The sequence below is a fragment of the Anser anser genome (assembly GCF_964211835.1).
Source record: "Anser anser genome assembly, chromosome: Z".
NCBI lineage: Eukaryota > Metazoa > Chordata > Aves > Anseriformes > Anatidae > Anser > Anser anser.
Genome location: NC_139723.1, coordinates 83,804,286 through 83,823,531, shown reverse-complemented (window position 1 = coordinate 83,823,531; position 19,246 = coordinate 83,804,286). Strand labels below are relative to the sequence as shown.

The following is a 19,246-nucleotide window of genomic DNA, read 5'->3' as shown; positions in this document are numbered from 1 at the left end:
CGTCCCGCTCGGGGCCAGGGCAACCACACCCAGCCCCATGCTCTCCTCAAGCGCCTCCCCTCCCGCTCACCATCGCGTAACATCCCCAGGGCAATTGCTCACACGGAAAAGAAACATGAGGAAAGTATTTAATGTATGTTTACGTCTTTTAATATACTGTAGCAGCTGGTGGAATCAAAGGGGGGAAAAAAAAAAACAGTCCCCAGCACATGAGCATCGCAGCTCTGCAGAGCCCCCTTCTAATCACCACCGCACCCCAGATCACAGCTTTAGAAATCAGGCTCTGGCCCCTACTGTCTAATTAGCAGAACAGTGCAAAGCTTAGGAAGAGGCATATCTTCTTCCTCCCTAAGTGGCCACTGAATAAATACTATATCCCCAGTTCACAGCCCCTTTTTACATTGCTGGCATTACCAGTCCTTTGTGTACCCACATGCTGTTACTTAAATTGCTTCCATGTTTTCATTACTTGCCCTCTGCGCTGTGTGTATTGAAACTCCTGCAAGAATGCTGAAGAGGTGTTTCAAAGCACTGGGGACCACTGGAGATGTGACTGAAATTATTATGCAACAAACTTAAGTGATTTTTCAAGTCCTAGTAGAGTTTGCTCCTCCTTGCAGAGGATAGATTCACTATAGGACAACCCATCCCCAAGACACAAGCATGGTCGTTGGAGAACTGAGTGTAACCCAAGCTGCACCCTTACACACAGGTTTGTGGGACTCATATATATGCCCTGCGTCCATAAGCAAGGAGATAAAACTCAAGTAATGACACTGTGCCCATGTACGAGGGAAATATGTTATAAGTATATATATATCTCCTGGCAAAAATCCAGTGGAGTGATGCCAGCTGCATATCTGCCCCACCAGTTTAAGTGCATTGTTCCCTGCTGCTTCAAGTAGTTAATTTTTTTCTTGAGTTTGTGTTGATTAAAGCAACAGGCAAACAGCCTAACTCTGGAGGAGCACACGTGACTGCAAGATCAAAACCACCAGAATCATTTAAATGTGACAATCACGTTGTAACCACTACCGCAGCTTTCAGCATTTCTGCAAGTGTCTGCAGAAGCTACCTGCACGCTCCTCTCAGGAAAGCCCACAGATGGACATTTCGAGTTGCAACTTGCTGCTTCCTCTGAACTCTATCTTCACACAAAATCTCTGTAGCTGCCACGAGACACATGCAGCAGCCATTAGAGCAGTCACACTACTCTAATTTGAGCCCTTCTCCGACTGATTTCCAGCTTGCCTCCTGTCCAGTGCCTTTCACCACCCCTTGATGTGAGATACTGATCTTATAACCCAAGTGCTAAGAGCCACCTGCGTGCAAAATCCTGCCTGGCTGCAGGGATGCAGGATGTTCACCACCCCAGGGATGCCGGGTGCAGGTCTCCAGGCATCACACCCCTCAAGATCACAGCCCCATGGTCCTCCAAATCCCTGCTGGGGACTCCTCTCTGCCACATCGCCTCCAGCCCGCCTGGCCCCAGCTCGGCAGCTGCTGTGCGGCAGCCGTTGGGTGTTATGCTAATCGATTCGCCGGTGCGGCGGGCCTCTCCCCATCTGCTCAGAGGATCCACCTGCTGTGTTTTCTCTATTTTTTTTTAAATGGTCGGATTAGGCCAGCGCTGCCCCAAGCGCTCCCAGCCTGAGCATGTAGCACGAGCCAGCTCGGACCTCACAGCACAAGCACAGGCTGGATGCAACCACATGTGGACCGTGATCCGCCTCTTTCCAACTCCTTATCTTGCGGCAATTATAGTCTCACCCTGAACGTCACCACACTGCTTTCTTTCCCCCTCCAAGTTTCATTACAGCTAGCTTTATTTATTTAACCTTTTTGGATAGCCACATCAAAGAACAAACATGCCTTCCACAACCATCTGAGGGATAAGCAGAAATGAAAGGTCTGATTTCTAAGCACTCATATTCTTCACAGTCCACTTGCAGTAGGCAGTGGTTAACAAGTCTTTTTTCTCCCTTGCTGGCCATAGAGGGATTGCTTGCGACACCTTTGCTGTCTCTGAGCAGAGTCTCACACAACTGCTGGTTCCCTTGAGACTGCTGCAAGTATTCAGGGAGGATAAGGAAATGGAAATAAGACAGTGCCCAGCGCTAAGAATGCAGCCTGTCCTTCTCAATAGGTGGGAAAACCTATTCCCAGCTTATTACCAGAACAAAACTCCACTGTGCTACTTTTCATGTGCAAGGAATATGCCATTTACCGTGGTTCTAAGAAAAATTCCCCTTGGCTTCTCCCTGCCACAAGATCAGATTCTAAGGCAAGTACCCTCAGTGAGTAATGTTAACCTCCCTGGGCTCTGTCTCACCTCAATGGGAAACGTTACTGTTTCAGAAAGAGATTTAGAGCTGTCAGACTTTTGGTCTAGGTCAGTCTGTGAAGGACACTGGGTCCTGAGAGGGCCACTGGCAAGTAGCCTCCTCCAGGCTTAATGTAGCCCTTCAAGCATCCATCGTGGGTATGAAGTACAGAACTGGGGACCTTCTGCACAGTGAGGGATCAAAGTTACATTGAACAGCAAGACCAAGTGGTCCCCTGAGCTATAGATTGGTGCAAGCCTATATCCCAGATGCATTTGTCCAGGTGCTAGAGATGTTCATGAATCTTTCATCAGATGTGGACTCCTGTCTGAACTCATCACAAAGCCCTCATGTTGCTTAAGAGGTGCAAGTGAAGTATTTGTATTGTGATAAAGCCTCAGCATGACCAAGGCTCCTTTGTCTGACTCCTAGGACAAAAAGCACTCCTACACCCAAAATAACATGAGTAGTCACAAGGTGTCATCTCCCTGCTCCCCCCCAGTGCTGCTGCAGAACTCGATTTCTTTTAAAAATCCAAGCATAGAGCACATTACTGAAAATTAAACCAACAAGAAAACAAAAAGGGTTCTCCTGAAATCAGCTCATAAAAAAAAAAATATTTTCTTTATACCCTGTTCCCCTTCTTGACTAAATCACACACACCAAAAAAAAAGAAAAATATATCAATTTTTTTTTTTGCCCTAGCTTAAGCTACCAAAAAATTCTCTCTAGGAGGATATTTCAAGAAAATAATAAGCATCTGGAAGAATGAGATTTATAATGGAGGTATTTTCTGAAGCATAACTATAGTGTTGCTAGCACAATGCTGTAATCAAGAATAATGGAGCCGTTCGCTCAGTATACAGGAATGGATTCAATTGTTCTCCGTGCACATACCTGTATTTTACAGATGTAGTCAAAAGCTTTAACTGCCAAAAGGCTCAAGCATTAGTGCTGAGACACAAAGCAGTGTAGAAGTGGGCTCCTTCATTTATCACTCACGTAAAGATGAACCTTAAATCTCAATTACGCACAAAAAGGGAAGAGGCAAGGCTGAACTTTTGATCCCTGCTGAACTGGTGCACCTGAAGGATAGCTCAAGATCACCTTTGCAGCTTGCACAGCACCACAGGACGATACCCGCGTGGCTTTGCCTCCTCTGTAGCCACGCAGGACCTTGTAAACTGCCTGAAGGTTGTGTCTCGGACACAAAGCACTGGTTCAAGGGAAGATACAGGAAAGCAAAAGACTTACCTTCTTTTTGGAGTGCGATCTGTCCTCCTCCTTCGCTGCTTTGCTATTTTTCCCAGCTCTGGAAAGCTTTTGCTCCCCAGACTGCTTGATGGTGATTTTGATCTCAGGAGGGCAAATATAGTTCTCCAAGTTCTTTGGGGGCTTCTTAGCTCTCTTGGTGGTCTGAATCTTTAGTTTTAAACTCCCCTCTGTGAAGTTAGCTTCCTTGATGGAAAACTCCTGCTCCTCCAGCCCATCTCCTGCCACCCATTTCTCGCTGTCCGCGTTGGAAGTGGAATCCACATCTCTCCCAGAAGCCAGCTCATCCTCCTCTTCGGGCTCCATCCGCTCTCCACTCACTGGGATCCCTTTCCCCGAGCTTGCCGCAGGCAGCATCGTCTCCCCCGTGCAGCCGGAGGCCGGCGGAGGCTTGGCAGAGGTGACAGTGGCCGGCAGAAAATCCGCCTCGCCTCCCCTTTGCCGGGAGCTGCCCAAAGTCTCCCTGGGCTCCATAGCAGTACTGCAGTGCACTGGAGTTTTATCAGAGGGAAGGGGTGCGCAGGAGGGGACGGGGAGAGAAAAGGCAGGTAGGATCCCAGGGAACAGATGGCAACCGTCCGCTGAGTTCAACGGCCTAGTCGCCCAGAGGCTGCAAAGAGCTCAGAAGAGATCAGATCTGCCACTGTCAAAGGAAAGGAGAAGAAAAAGGAAGTTAGCACGCGCGTATATACTGAATACAAGTGTGGAAATGACTGAAACGCAGCACGGCCGGGCTTCCCCTGCAACATCTCAAGGGCATTCCCTGATGCAAAGTGGGAACTGACGCTGGCCAGCATTTCTGAGGGCCAGGTCTGGTACTCTACAGCAGCCCAGCTGAGGAATTATAGCCACGTGCATCACTAAACTGATGAAAATGGATGATTAAAAAAAAAAAACAAAAAAAACAACAACAACAACAAAAAAGATGTTTATATGCAACCTCCTTCCACTCTGGTCTTGGGAAAGAAGTGAGGAAGAAACCAGTTCTCCATACCCATGAACCTCCTCTTATTTCGAAGTGTTCCCTGTCATTGTCCTGTTTTTTGTTTGGTTGTATTTATTTATTTATTTAAAGAAAAAAAAAATAGAGAGGCAGACACTTGCCTCACATTAAACAATAACCCAGTGATCAGAGCCCAGAAAACCCAGTGTTGCCCTATGAGGGAGGCAGGAGGGCTTCAAACTCCCCATCTCCCCACTTCACAGGCAAGGGAGACGCACTCGGCTGCCGGCTGTTGTGCGGGGCACTCTGCTTCGGATGAATTATTCAATACTCGCTGGGCCAGGCACACGCTGTCTGGAGCCTGAGATGCTCCCTGGGATGCTGCACATGTAGGAGGATCCACCTGGGTCCCTTTCAGGGCATGTCAGGGACCTAAGTACTGAGGGTGATGGAGGAAAGATGAAGTCAATAAGTCAATATTTTCCAGAGTTCCTCGTACCCTCGGGTACCACTACTCTGTAACAAAGGCTTGGGCCAACTGAGGCAGGAACTGTCCTCTCACCCTTTCAGACGTGAGCTTTCTTTGAAACACCACAGATCAAACCCTTCTGGTTGAAAGCACTCAGCTTCTAATCTTGGCAAAAGTTAATAGGAGACTCCGGGAATATTCAGCTGAGGCAAAAGATGTGCCACTCAATGGCATAAAGAGACTAAACCAAATACCAAGCATTTGGTCCGGGAAAAAAAAAAATATATATATATATATTTACACACAGAGCATTCTTGAAGGTGTGGAATTTTTTTTTGTACTCTGTCCCTAAAACCTGCCAAGTAATCCCCCACCTCTCTACCCAACATAGCAAGCCACTTTAGGCTAAAAGTTAGCAGAAGGATATCTCAGAGAGAAATTTGCTGCTACTTTACTACCCTGAAACAGCTCCCTGGTGGGTCAGAAGAATATCCCTTCTGGCATAGGGAGAAGGAAACAAGAAGGCGCTGCCAGGAGTCGGTGCTGGGGGCGCAGACCTGCTCTCACAGCAGCAGCTCCCTACTAGATGAGCTAGGCTATGCTGCCAAACCCCACCCCTTGACCAACTGCAGGCAAGATCTGAGAACAGCCAGGGATTTCCCAGGCCATTTTTAGTAGCAATAAACTGTAAAGGAGAAATAGAGAACTTGCTACCTATCACCAAATCATAACAGTACTATAAATGTGGACTATTTTGCTTTAAAGCACAGCTCACTGAGAAAAATCACATGCCCTTGTGCCACTAGCTTCTTTCAGCTATTTAAAAGGACTTACGTAAACTCAAAAATTAAGAAGTAACAAAAAGAACCTTTTTCTTAAGTTACATAGCTGTATTTCCACTGGAGTATGGCCATGGATCACTTGTCTGACCCTAGCACATATGGCTAGTAATGGAAAGTCCTAAGTATCCTACAGCTCCATGAAATCATTGGTGACCTCCACCCAGGTCCCAGCAGACACAAATTCAAATAAACTTCCCATAAATAGTACAATCTGACAGCCCAAGCAGAAGGAAGAAAAAAAAAAAAAAGAGCTATCATAGAGCCTGAACTGCCATCTGGCCTTAGAGGTACTTCTTGTAGCTCATGGTAGACGTACCTTGGCAGAACATCATGAAAACACTTATGCTTAAGATGCACATCTTCTGGCAATAGGGAAGAGGCTCATTTCCCAGAGCTGCTGTCACTCTGGCCTCATTTAAGGTGATCTTGAAGAACTAACAGACCCACAGTCTCCCACATGCCTGCCCTGACTCACCCTGTGGCCAGCAAGGCTCTCCCTTTCACCACCAATGAAACAAGGATAACGCTTACCTCATTCAGACCTATTGTAAGGTGGCTCAGTTAATGCCCTTACATAGTTCTGAACCCAAGTGTTTACCATGCGGTACTCACTAATTACTAACGCAATTAGTACATTAAAGCCACCCAGTTGCAAGGAGCTGCTCCACCTAATTGACCGACCTTGCACCTTGCCTCTCCTTTGTGCCTATGGAGGTGATGGGAGTCAGGGTTACCTTCCTCTTCCAACCGGTCCAATCAAAAAAAAGGCTGTCCTATTTATCTGCCAGTTCACATTGTTAATCTCCTTGGAGAGAGACGCAATGTACACACACTCTTGCGCTGCAACACAAACACAAGGTGGTAAAAGCTCAGTGGTGCAGCATTCCAGGGAGTTACTGCTCTGGTATGCACGCATGTACAATGGGCACTCTGTGCTGGCCTCCACCCACAGGCTTTTAACCTCTCTCGATGCTGGTGAAAAAGAGCAGGCCTCTCGCAGGGAGCATCTGCCTCAGCAGGATGTGGCCACCACACCCTCAGCCACCGAGGGTGCAGCGAAAGGACCACGGGCTATTGCGTAATGAACAAACCCTCTTGGGACCTTATTTCAAATGGGACAGGATAAAGTTCCTGACTCTGTGCCCAAAACTCAAAACACCATTCCCAGCTCAGTGTTTTATGGAGGCCTCATCCAAAGCCAGGCCTGCCCTAAGGGGTCTCAGCACCTCGGGATGAGCAGAAACCAGCAACAGCTGAATAAAGCCACTGTGTTACACCAGCATCAGATGGGTTCATGTGAAAACCAGCTTTAAAATCCTGCTTTAAAACACTGGCCTCCTGTCACGCTGAGAGCCAGCAGATGATGATATCACCAGACCCACAGGTAGCAACAAAGAACCCCGGTGCTCAAATGCTACACCGAATTAACTGGGTCATTGTTTTAGGTATCTCCTTACTCTCCTCCAGGGTTAATAGTTAAATGACTCGGGTGCAGGGACATTATACTCGTCTTTCTTGTTTGGGCAGGCTACAAGCGCTTTGACTAATTAGGAAACCTCACTTCAGGCTCCTGAACAAGTAACCTCCTGGGCGAAGTCCTGACCTCCCCTTTCCTCAGCTTGGGGCAGCTCTGCGGGAGCTGCTCAGCCCTGAGTTTTCAACTGCAGTGGCAATAGCTCTTTGCTAGGGCCTTCTCTAAAAGATATAGGGGTGTAAGCTTCAGAACTGAGGAAAATCAAGACCCCAAACCTCCCCTGTTGAAGTCACTGGGGAAACTTCAGGCTCTGGTTCAGCTTCAGCCTCCTGGGCTTCTCCCTCTTCCTCGCGTCCTGCATCTCCCCAGCTTTGCACTGGCCTGTAAGGGGAAGGCAATAAACACTTGTCCTCCAGCAGTTCTTCTGCCTTAGCTGGCAAAGCGCAGACAAGGATGCTGATTTTTTTCCAAGCTTCCTACCTTTATTTTAAACACCCAAGAGATGGGGGCTGCTGAGCCTTTTGAATGCCTACCCAAACTGTCCTGCCAGGCTCATGAGCATCAATTCCTGTTCAATAAGCAACTGCAGAGGTGCTTCCCCAGCCAAATTAAGCTCCCAGAGGAAAGTGTTACTGCTAGCAGGCTTCCTGCAGTCAAGTTAAATTTGAGGAGGATAATTCACAGGTGAATGACAACAAATTTCACAGACGTTGGCACTAGCTCTTAATTAGGGAGAAATTCATGCTTCCTCTGATAAGTACTGAGAAATAATCAAACGCCTGTGTGCTCAGCCTAGCTGCTCATATGTCTCTTATCAGCACCTCTGGGCACCTCAAACACACTCCTAGAGGCAAAGGCCTGAAGGAGAAGACCTCCCTTAGGGTCATATTAGATGTCTGCCATTAAGGGCTCCAAATATGCTCCTTTCTCCTGCCTCAGGCAACCGCTCACACTTGTAAGTATTCAGATATCAGTGCTGTTAAGTGATTAAACTGAAAATTTGCTAAGGATAAAAACAAAAGTGAGAGCCCACTGTCTGGCTGGAAGTAGAAGGAGGAGAAATCCACCTGTTTGGGATTCTCCATGCAATGAAAGCGGGCATAACACATGGCACAGCTTTTGCCCTGTGCCCAGTAACAATCGTGTTTGTAACAAGCAAACAGAGGTGCAGAGGCACCACTGCTTAGGCAAACATAAGCAAGCCAGGTTCAGCTGCCCAGCCTTTTTGCTGCTGCTCTGTCTGATTTGCTCAAACACATGAGCACCAGCAGAGAGCTCGGAGCAATTTTAGAAGATGTTGCCCAGATCCAAGAGTACACTAATCTCAGGCATGACTGTAGCTACAGAGATTGCTTTTGTTTTAGCTATAGAGTCCAAAATGCCTTATGAAGAAAATGAAAAAAATTAAAAAAGAAAAAAAAATCTGTTGAACAGGTTCCTTTCAAACAAAGGGAAACCGAGGCACGAGCCTGAGAGTATCATACCAAAAGTGAAGTGGAGCCCCACATGTGTCACATTGCCTTTGGGTCTCACATTCTGTCATGCAAAATACAGTTACGACATCCCTAATCCCTGCAAAATATCAGAAATCCTGGAAGCCTCTTTATGCGCCATCTTTTTAAAACCATTCACCACAAAGCACTGGAGACTATACAGCAATATTTAATTATGACATATCACCTTTCACTCCAAAGACTCCTGGGTTGCTTCCTCTATTATATATGCCACCGCTGAAAGGCAGCTGCCTCTGGGGCAGAGGCCAGCGGACAACCCACATTACACCCAAGGGAAAGTTTTGGTCAGAAACCTGCTTTTATGAGAAGTGTCAGTGAAACTTCAGAATCCATCATGGCAGACTTAAAAAAAAAAAAAAGAAAAAAAGAAAAAAAAACCAGCCAGGCATGCAGCAAGCTGTGCTGAACTCAGCTAACCCACATTAGGAATACAAAAAGAGCCCCAACTTATTTCATCATTATTGCTTTGCAAAAAAATCTAGGAATTTCAAGCGCAGTGCTGTGACCACACAGCTTATGGTGCCGGGTCTGCACACTGCCAGATTACCCAGCAGCACAAATTTGATGCATATCAGGCACAGGAACATGATCACACTTTTATTGAATGGACCGGAGTGCACAAGATGGAGGTTAAGTCTTCCTTTGTGCAAATTCAAAAGCAGACCTAGAGGATGGGGACAACTTGTGAGTCATAAAGCCAGCACGGTGCAGGCAGGTGACACAGCCTGATCTGGTACAAAGCGTGCTGGGATAAAATTAAGCCACTGCATTATTTTATTTTATTTTATTTTGTTTTGTTTTGTTTTATTTTGTTTTATTTTGACCAGATTTGAACCAGGTAAATGAGTTTATACAGGATCAGTATCATGCAACAGCAGCACGTTTAATCTGCTGCTCAGAGACCTGGGGCTAGATTTATCTCATCTTTGAACCTCAGCCTTAGTTACTTCCTGTGCCCCTGATACTCTGCAAGAGCAACCCAGCTTTGGCAGGGAGCTGGAAAAATGACTGTGGCAGCTATTTTCCATCCACACTATAGATCCCACAGAAAACACCCTCTCTCTTGCACCTGACTTATGTCAGTCTGTATAGAAACAAGGTAGAAAGACTTCCCCTTCAAGAAACAAAATAATAATAACAATCTCTTATTAAAAAATGGTAGATAGTCTGGTGATGTTCAAATCCCAACCAAACATAGCCCTGAGCATCCTGCCCTAGATGACCCTGCACTGAGCAGCACAGTAGATTGGACCATCTCCAAAGGTCCTTCCAACCTCAGCCATTCTGTGTTTTTGTGATGTCTTTATTGCTCTTCATCTCCAACATTGGGCAAATTGGACTCACTACTGTATAACAATTTTAAATACACCGCTAAAACTCCCATCTATACGATAAACCTGGATATAGATGTGCATAAAACGTATGTGGATATACACCAGTTACTGTACGAGATCCTCAACTCGTACAGATAATTGTGTCCAGAATGACCATATGTGAAGGCCTGTAATCCACAGATTATCTACAAAGCCAACTAACTAACTAGGGCATGTGGTTCATTAATGGGGTGAGCTGATGCAGCAGAGGTTACACAGAAGAAAGGTGGCTGCTCTCCATGAGGTCCCCTGCCCTCCCCTGCTCTCCATGGCACCCGCTGCTCGTGCTCCAGTCCTTCCACTTCTGCCTCCGATTTCTCCTTGGTTATGTGAGGATTACTTCTGAAAGGGTGCAAGCTAGATCAGGTGTGGTCTATCCACATGAAAATAAGGTGCAAAGATTAATGACAGCTACCAGAACAAAAGCAGAAATGTAATCTTCACTCGTTTCCTTTGGATCGCCCTGAGTCCAAGTGCTACCGGCCCTCTGCACCTCCACCAGCAACACCGAGTGAAACTGACTGATGGCTCTGTCTCAATGTGTCCAAACCCAGCAAAGGGAGCCAGGAAAAGCCACACTGGAGGGGAAAAGACAAGATAATCTGAAGATTTCTCACAGCCAGATGAAGCTGTGAGCATCCCTCCCCAAGATAAAGAGACAGAAATAAATGAGAGCCCAAAGCATATCCATAATTACGGAGGCATGTAAGTGTGCACATTACACATGTGTGTATCTGTCTTCTCAACATAGAGACATTAAGAGTAGATTATGGAATCATATTTGACTCCATAATTAGGTTTGAGAGTCCATAATTAGATCAGATAGTCACCTTTCTATGTAAGTAACTAACTATCGTGCCACACTGAAGGGAGGGCCAACTGAATGATTAAACAACTGACACAGCCATAAATCACGAGGCCCATAAAAGCAATACTGCCCAAGGTACAGCTGTGGCAACAGCCAGCCTAGCAAAGCACCCATCTGCGGTAGGAGGAGAGATGCCCATCATGTTGCCCAAGGACTTTTACAAGCTCCTGCCTGAGAACCGTGCCAAGGTTTTATAAATCCACTCACTCACAACCTAGAGCTACATCTGGGTGTGAGGGAAGGGAGTGTGGCCACCAGACCTGTAAACACCTCCTGCTGCTCACTGCTGGTCCCTGAAGGACAAACCTCATCCCACTTGTGCCCTCCGAGGCCAATGCTGCTGCAAAGCTGGGCTCCATTCACCAGATTCACACCTCTGAATCAAGGGATAGTGATGTCAGAGAGCGTCATAAAAATGACAAAAAAAAACATCACCCTTGCATTGTTACCCATCATCCTTGTGCAGATTAGGCCTCCGGGACACAAAAAAGCAGAGTGAGATGCCAGCTGTGCTCCAGCTCATTGTAACACCAAGAGCCAAGCCAGGAGATTTGCCTACGTGGGGTCAGCGCCAGGTTGCTGAGCCTCCAGACTATGCATCGTCACTCTCAGCTTGATGTATATCCCAAGGTACCTCCCGATATTAACCAGCAGAATATCCTGAGCACTCTGCTGGGTGCAGCAGTGCGTGCTGCTGTGAGGACAAAGCTTATTCCAGTAACAAGAGCCATAAAACTTGTTGGGAAAAAGAGGCAACATGCATGAGAAGGGGACTTCAAGTGCTATCTCCATTCTACCCAGCTCTTGCCAAGTGCACCATCCTGGAGGTACTGGAAGCCACTCCAAGCTACAAATGGAAAGTTTTATGGGTATTTAGGGAAAGGATATTGGCACGGAGACCAGCCACAGAAAGCAAAGCCCTCTACAATTCCATCATCTGTGTTACCAAACTTTCCTAGATTGCCTCTGCTCTTGGAAAGCTGCCATCAGACACAGTAGCCTCCTTCTAACACCGTCGTGGTAGGGCAGTAATCTCTCTTTCTCCCTCTGATCAAACATTTCCCTCTGCTCTCTGAAATGTGTTGAAAATGATTCCTCTATATAAATCATTAACGAAAGCTTTGTATTTATTTACTGCCACTACCATGGGATTCCTTCCTCTTCTGTTTTTTCCCCTCCTCCATTATTTCATGTTCGCTTGCACAAGTGCCAAATACACCAGCTTTCCCTCCCTTCAGGAAAAACAAAGAAATAAATAAAATAAAACAACACATCTGATAGGGGATGCACCAGATCTTGGCTCAGCATCCATCCCTCAGAGCTGTAAGTGATGGCACAAGGAGGACCAAAAAGGCTTTGGTCCAGGATCTATCCTGTGCCCAGTCTAGAGGATGTACAAACAACACATCCCATGTTACCCAATTCTGCATGCTTCTGATGAGGCGAGGAATAAGGAAGGTTGGATTTTGTCCATGGAAGCTTGCACTGTGGGTTTCTGTGATAAGTAAGCCGCAGTATCTTGCTTGGTACTGTAAAATGTACCAAGAATCCCCAGCATCAAGAGGGGACTGTGGGAAAACAGAGCACATAAAGGGCATGCAAGAGGAAGAGCAATAATTTGGGGTATTTAGAGGAGGGCACTGAGACTGCTTCCTTTCCTTGCAGAACATATCAGTCCTTTGGCTTTGAGGGAGGAGAGGATGTCTGGGCCAGGGAAACAAGAAAGTCCCTTAGAGCCTTGTGGACTGCAGGAAGCAAACGCAGAGCAGGACACAGGTGGACATGGCTGGATGTGCACAAGGCAAAGGGCAGCCCACAGTGCCCAGACAGAGGAGTCAAGAGGTGTAAACATTAGACGGGAGCGTGCCAGTGGAAGACCCGAGGACAGGAATAAAGGCAAGACAGTCGGCAGCTGTTGTGGGCAGAGGAAAGGAGTAGCCTCTGTTGAGGCTGAAGAGGAAACAGTTACAGAAGTGCTGGGACAAGTTGAGTCAGAGGGGAGATAAGAGCCTGCTGAGTACCTGCACACCCCAAAGGCCTCTCCAGCTGAGCTACTTCATTGTGCTCTTCGAGAGGCATTGCACACGTCCGGGGAAAGGCATTGTACACATCTCAGTCCAGCTCCGTCCGAGGAGGCAAACAGGCAGGGAGCTTTCGAATCCCCATCTGAGCAGGGCCAGGACTTTGGGTCGTTACTCTCTTGTAACCCCGCAGACTTCAGGAGAATATTAAGGGTCAGGATGGGGGCAGAATTTGGGGGTCAGCTCAGACCTAGGTGCCCACGAATGACCTACAGGTCCCCATGCTCCCAGTCCAAGTCCTTCGCTTAGGACTCTCAGGGCCTGAAGGTCCCTACCACTGCATTCTGCAGAGGCAGAGGGTGCCTGGAGACAGATGCATGTTTACATAGGGTCCTAGTCCCCACCTCAGGCTATACTGCAGCTAATTGTTATTGTAATATTACATTCTCTTTTGTTAGAGGTTTTTCTTTAGGCCCTGGAATGTCTGAGCGAGGCCTTAACAACATATTCTGGCCTGAAAGCCAAGCGTGAAAATTAGCATGTTTTAAGAGCAGATGTGACTTCAACTCTGATAAAAGGATGGAGGAGCAGGATCAGTGTTTCTGTGACTACCTCAATGACACAAAACTGGGATCTAATGTAAGTCAGCACCCATAGCAAGTGACATTTATGGCACTTACTCAGCAGGATTTGGAAGGAAGGTGCCTCGCTGTTAAAGCCAACAGACTAAAAGATCTTGGTTGACTTTAGGATGTCCACAATGACATTTTTAAATTGTCATAGCTTTAGAAGCCATGACCTTCATTTTTTTTGTTACCCTCACATGCTAAAAGAAGATGGGCCTTCGACAAGCCCTATGTTTATATCCATTTATCAGCTTGAAGTCCAGCAGGTTAGAATGTTGCCCTGTTTAAAAGCGTATGGTTAGAATAATTTAAAAGAGAAAAGTGTTTCCCCTTCTTCCCCCACTCTCACTTTTTCTGAATAAATTGGAAAAAAAGAAAAAAAAATGGAACAACTGACAGCTGGAGGGAATTTATTCAACCTTTCAGGAAGAAAATTGCCATCAAGCAAAGAAAAAGCTTGACATTTTGCAGCCCATTAGGTGAAGGTTTATGAAAGTTACAAGGATGTGAATATATGGGTTAATATTTTAAACTGTTTTGCAACCTTAGGAATAATGGGCATGTATAACACTTTGCCCAGATGCCTGTTACAATACTTTGCATGTATACAATCCCGATCAAACACTTACTAAACTCCCCTAGTTAAGCTCCACGTCTCTGATCCCTTCTGAAAAAGAACTGAAGAATTTAGCAGAGAATTATTTCCCTGTACAAAATTCTATTGAATCCACACTATAGAGCTCCATATTAAGGTTTTAGAGGAAAAAAAAAATACTACAGGAAGGATTTCCTTGTCTAGCAAAGTAATAGAATTTCAGAGGAGTTTCAGTGGAAACCCCACTGCATTCTCAAAAGCCAAAAATTTAGCAAGACTTGAGGAGAGGTGGGTATGGATAACAGCATCCCTCCAGAACACGCTGGGTCTGGAAACACACAGGGAAGTTAGGCCAGTGTCCAAGTCTTAAAAATCACATCAGTAGGATACTCAGGATATGTGGATTCATACGGAGAAAAGACATGCCTGTAACGCCTTGCAGTTTGACCTCTGGTTTAAGTATCATCATTTTCTCCCTTCCATCTTAAAACCAACTTCCCCATCTGCTAAAATAGTGGGACAGGAACAGAATGATTCATTGTATACATATGTATCTCTCAGTTTTAAAGGTTAAGGCTAACAAAAATTTCAAAGTAACATAAAACCTCAGGCTTCCGATCTTTAACCCATCTCTAATTTTGAGGTATTCAAGTGAGTCCTGGGTTACCCCATGCCTGCCTACCACACATTCTTCTGAACAGCTTTCCCAAGCACTATTACAGGAGATACTGTACTAGAGGAGAGGAAACTGTTCTCATCCACTGCCACATTTATATGGTCCTTAACCACCCAGGACTGCACATCAACGGGAGCAGCATCCCACTACTTCGGAGAAAGGGAGAGGCTGACTAAGGGTCTCCCCAGCCACAGCGTTCAGCCTCAACCCCAGCACCCATCTCTAACAGGCATTTCCATCCCAGTATCAGAGGATGCAGAGCAGAGCACTGGCCCACCCTGTGCTCCTGTATTCACTGGGGCAGGTCAGGGCCTCCCCACCATTTTTTGACCTCAGGTTTGTACAGAAATTGGTCACCTCCTGCATGGCTTTTCCACACATGAGCTCACTTTCAAAAAAAGTACATCAGACTCATGAGCCCTGCATGGAGAAGACAACTCAGGCTCATCCTCACTACTTGCACAATCCCTTGTTTCCTCACAAGACTCCTGTTCTGGATGCACATGTATAAGAGCCCCACCACTGTCACCACTCTTAAACAAGAGTACCTGGTCTGTGAGCAGCACCAGTGACTGAGTACTTCTCTGGTGTCTTCCTGTTCTGCCACCTGTGCTTCAGCCCCATCACTTTCCCCTTCATATCTCAAGTCAACAGGGTCATTGTCACACACCGACAACAGCACACAGGTTCAGAGGACAGGCAACTGGTCAAAGATCATGGAGATACAGAGGTCTGGGGCCTTGCAAAGTTCCCCAGCTGGGAACTTTGGGAAGAAAATGAGAGACAGAAAGATCAAAACCAAGCCTGGATCAAGTCCTTTCCATCTCTGTGGTATCTGAGGTCCAGTGTTTTAATTTGGCTTTTTGTAGAGAGTTGACTAATCCGAGAACTCTTTGAAATGTTCAATTTCATAAAAGACAACAAAAGCCTAAATGAAATAATGTCAGAAGATTGCTTTTCGTATTCAGCTGCCCCACAGCTTACAGTAAAAGCTCATCATTGTGTTTGGACAATCTGTGCTGCAAAGTAAATCCATCTCCAAAAGGGAAAAATAGCCCTGAACTCTGCTCACTCTCAAGAGCTGATAAACAGAAATCGCCACCCCCTACTTCCTTCACACACTTCTCCAGCTCTGAAGGACGAGACGTCAAATTCTCTGACGGCTTTTATTCAGTTTAAGGAATGATGTAGCCTTCCTTTTTCAGCCCCAACCGTGAATCCCCCAAGCCTTGCTCTCCCTACCAGTTAAACAGGACCACCAAATCCAGGCAGCTGTTGGGGAGCTGTGCTTGTTCACAACACCTGATAGCTGAGCAGGTCTGAAGCCACACCAAGTGAAGCTTTTACATGGGAGAAGGAAAAAGAAGCCATCTCTAAGGGTTTGAGAGCATCTCAAAAGCAATTGTGCTAACAACTCACACTTTCAATGTGATTTCCTATAAGAAGGCAAAGCAATCCCAACCTTGAAAGTTTGGAAATCATTTTCAGATCTGACAGTCCCCCCAGGCTAAAACCTGGAGTTGAGGGGTTTTAAAGCCCATCTTTAATCAAGATGACAATTTCCTAAAAGGATGAGTCATTTTATTTCCTCAACAATAATAAGAAAGGAAACTTTTTTTTTTGTTTGTTTCTTCAAGTTGGAAGGAGAGAAAGTAACAAAAGCAGAACCTATAATAGCAGCAAAACCAGTCCCAGTAGAAACCACAAGCCCTGCAGCAAAACATTGGGAACGTTCTCTGATGAAGTTCTCCCACAGACTCCTGCCTTTCTTGCTAGGCTTTGGACTAGCTCTAAACCTTGGATCGCTGATGCCCTAAAATCACCTGGATTTCCCAGCAACAAGTCGGCTTAGGCTAGGTTTTGCGGTGGGTCTCATCTGACCACCCCATTACTTCTCCGTGCACAACCTTGAGGCACTTCTCCCCTTGTCAAACGCTGTTTAATTGCAGCACTTAAATGCTTAAAACCCAGCATCCTCACATGTTACTGTAGGCAAAAATAACAGGCTGAACTTTCTGAACACGGCTTAAATCCTATTGAATTGGCCCTGCTGCAGGCTGTGCATCATGGAGCACATTTTGGCAGGTACTAATGCTGCTTTTCAACATTGTTGCAGACCCGCAGATCACAGATACTCCAGAGATGGGTAGTTAAGGGACAGCAAGAAGGACGCCTGGGCATATGGTTAAACAAATCAGTCATCAATTCACTGGGAGAGCTTTCATTTCCAGCACAGCAATCTGTTGGATCCCAGAACTGTTTTTACGTGGTTCATTAGACAATAGCCTTTCTTGCTACTAGTTGGGTCAAGAGTCAAAATTGCTGTGTAATTGCAAGTCTCCAAGCACAAGGCAAGAGTTTTTCAGTCCTGGAGGGTGTTGTCCAAAGGGGAAAGAAAACAGAAGGGAAAGATTATGTGTGAGCAATTGAGCCCTACTGAGAGGGCAAAAAAAGTCACTGAAACTGGGATTAGCCAAATCTTGTAATGGAAAACAAGAGTCCTGTTGGTAAGCTGGCACTTACACCTAAGAGACATGTGTGCTGGGGAAAGGAGCTCAAAGGATGGGTTCAAAACAGACTAGAAGAGGAGATTAAGCAGCATCTGAAGCCAAAAAATGATGGTCAGACTTTTTCAAGCATTTAACTTCTTGAGTTAATTAAGCATGTGGCCCTAGCAGTTATTAAAGAAGAACAGTTCCCAACTTAATCAAAGTACATTATTGGAAATGATACTGAGAAACCTCAGTAGAGAAACCCAGCAAGTATCAAGTCAAGCTAAATAGCTCAGTTATGATTATTATTAATAATAAATCATGGCCACTGTTTCTTTTGTTTGCCAACAACTAGCATAGTTTATGGCTCTGCACAAACCTAACACACCATTTTATTGCATTTCAGAGAGTGCATCCTCCTAAAATGATAATGTGTTAATAATCTATGCTGGGCTTTTTGGCAGGAACCAAAGAGCTCAAACAACTTGAAATAACATCAGCAAAAAATTATTTATTCCCCATCCCTAGTTGCAGAGAAAACAGAGGTTTTCTTGGCTCAGTTACTTCTCAATAGATTTCTGGTTTCAATTAAAACTTTCAGTCTGAGAAGTTAAAAAAAAAAAAAAAGAAAAAAAAAAAAGCCAAAGCCAATAAGAGATGGAAGAGAAGTCTCCATTCACTGTGTGTTTCTGCTTCCCCCACCACCCCCCCCCCCCCCTTTTACATAACCCTTCCGAGCTAAGAGCAGAGGCTAAAGCACAACTACATTGTTTGGAGGGTTTTTCTCCTTTTGGCTAAAAAGCAAATGGCCAAAAAAGAATTTAAAAAAAAAAAAAATCATGGGTGTCTCCCTTCATGCAGAAGGCTGGCGTGTAGGTTTGCAGCCTGAGATGATTTCCCCCCTTTGCTTCTGCAGGTTTGGGGCAATGCTCTCTGATCGTCCCGGCCTGGGGCAGGCGGGTTGGGGGCAGCAGCCGCTCGGGGCTGTGGCCCCAAAAGCCCTGTCCCCACAGAGGGCTGCTGTCGCTGTCGCCGCCAAGGGGTCGCGATACGCTCCCTGGCAGCGGAGGGCTGGCAGCTCAGTGCCTCACACACCTGACAGACATTTCAGGCGGAGCCCCCACAGGCCCCCCAACACCTCAGCCCGGGGTGGGGGCACCCCATTGTGGTGTCACCCCCCCCCCCCGGGGACCCAGAGGGGCCGGGGGACCCTGTCTGACCCCAGCCCCAGGGCCGCTGCTGGCTGTGAGGTGCCCTTGGAGCATCAAGCGTTGGGCCCACGATTATCAGCGGCGTTTATTGGAAGCGGAAACAAATCGGAAATCCTTCTCTCAGCGGCCTTTGTAGGGGCAGGGATACGCGCAGGCAGCGGCAGGCTGCGCTGAGCACAGCGGGGCGGACGGTGTCGGGGTGCTGCACAGACACACACGGACACTCACACACACTCTTTGAATCCCACACTGGCACACTCACTCACTCACCACACACGGAACAGGGTGGGAGGTGGCCACTGCCTCGCCTCAGGGACCTGATCTCCCCCTGCCCGTGGCATGGGGGGAGTGTAGGATGGGGTGTGAGTGAGTGTGTAAGTGTGGGTGTCTGTGAGGGTGTGTGAGTGTGTGTGAGAGTGTGTGTATGTGAGGGGAAGGGTATGTGTGAGCGTGTGATAGTGTGTGTGTGCATGTGGGTGTGCATATGTGTGTGTGTGAGTGCCTGCGTGTGAGGGTAGGTGTGAGGGTGTGTGTGTGTGAGAGTGA

The 19,246-nt window shown here is 46.5% G+C and overlaps 1 protein-coding gene across 6 annotated transcripts in view; it reads right to left on the bottom strand.

Moving 5' to 3' along the window:
• SETBP1 (SET binding protein 1) overlaps positions 1–19,246 on the bottom strand; it is a 261,023-nt gene that overhangs the window by 238,714 nt on the left and 3,063 nt on the right. For 2 of the 6 annotated variants that reach the window (XM_083818164.1, XM_083818159.1), the window contains exon 2: positions 3,579–4,239. In XM_083818164.1, coding sequence (XP_083674290.1) covers positions 3,579–4,070 — 492 coding nt within the window. In that variant the 5' untranslated portion in view covers positions 4,071–4,239. Of the gene's footprint in view, positions 1–3,578; positions 4,240–6,531; positions 18,140–19,246 lie in introns of those variants that run through there. The other 4 variants (XM_083818162.1, XM_083818163.1, XM_083818161.1 and 1 more) reach the window with 4 other exon arrangements.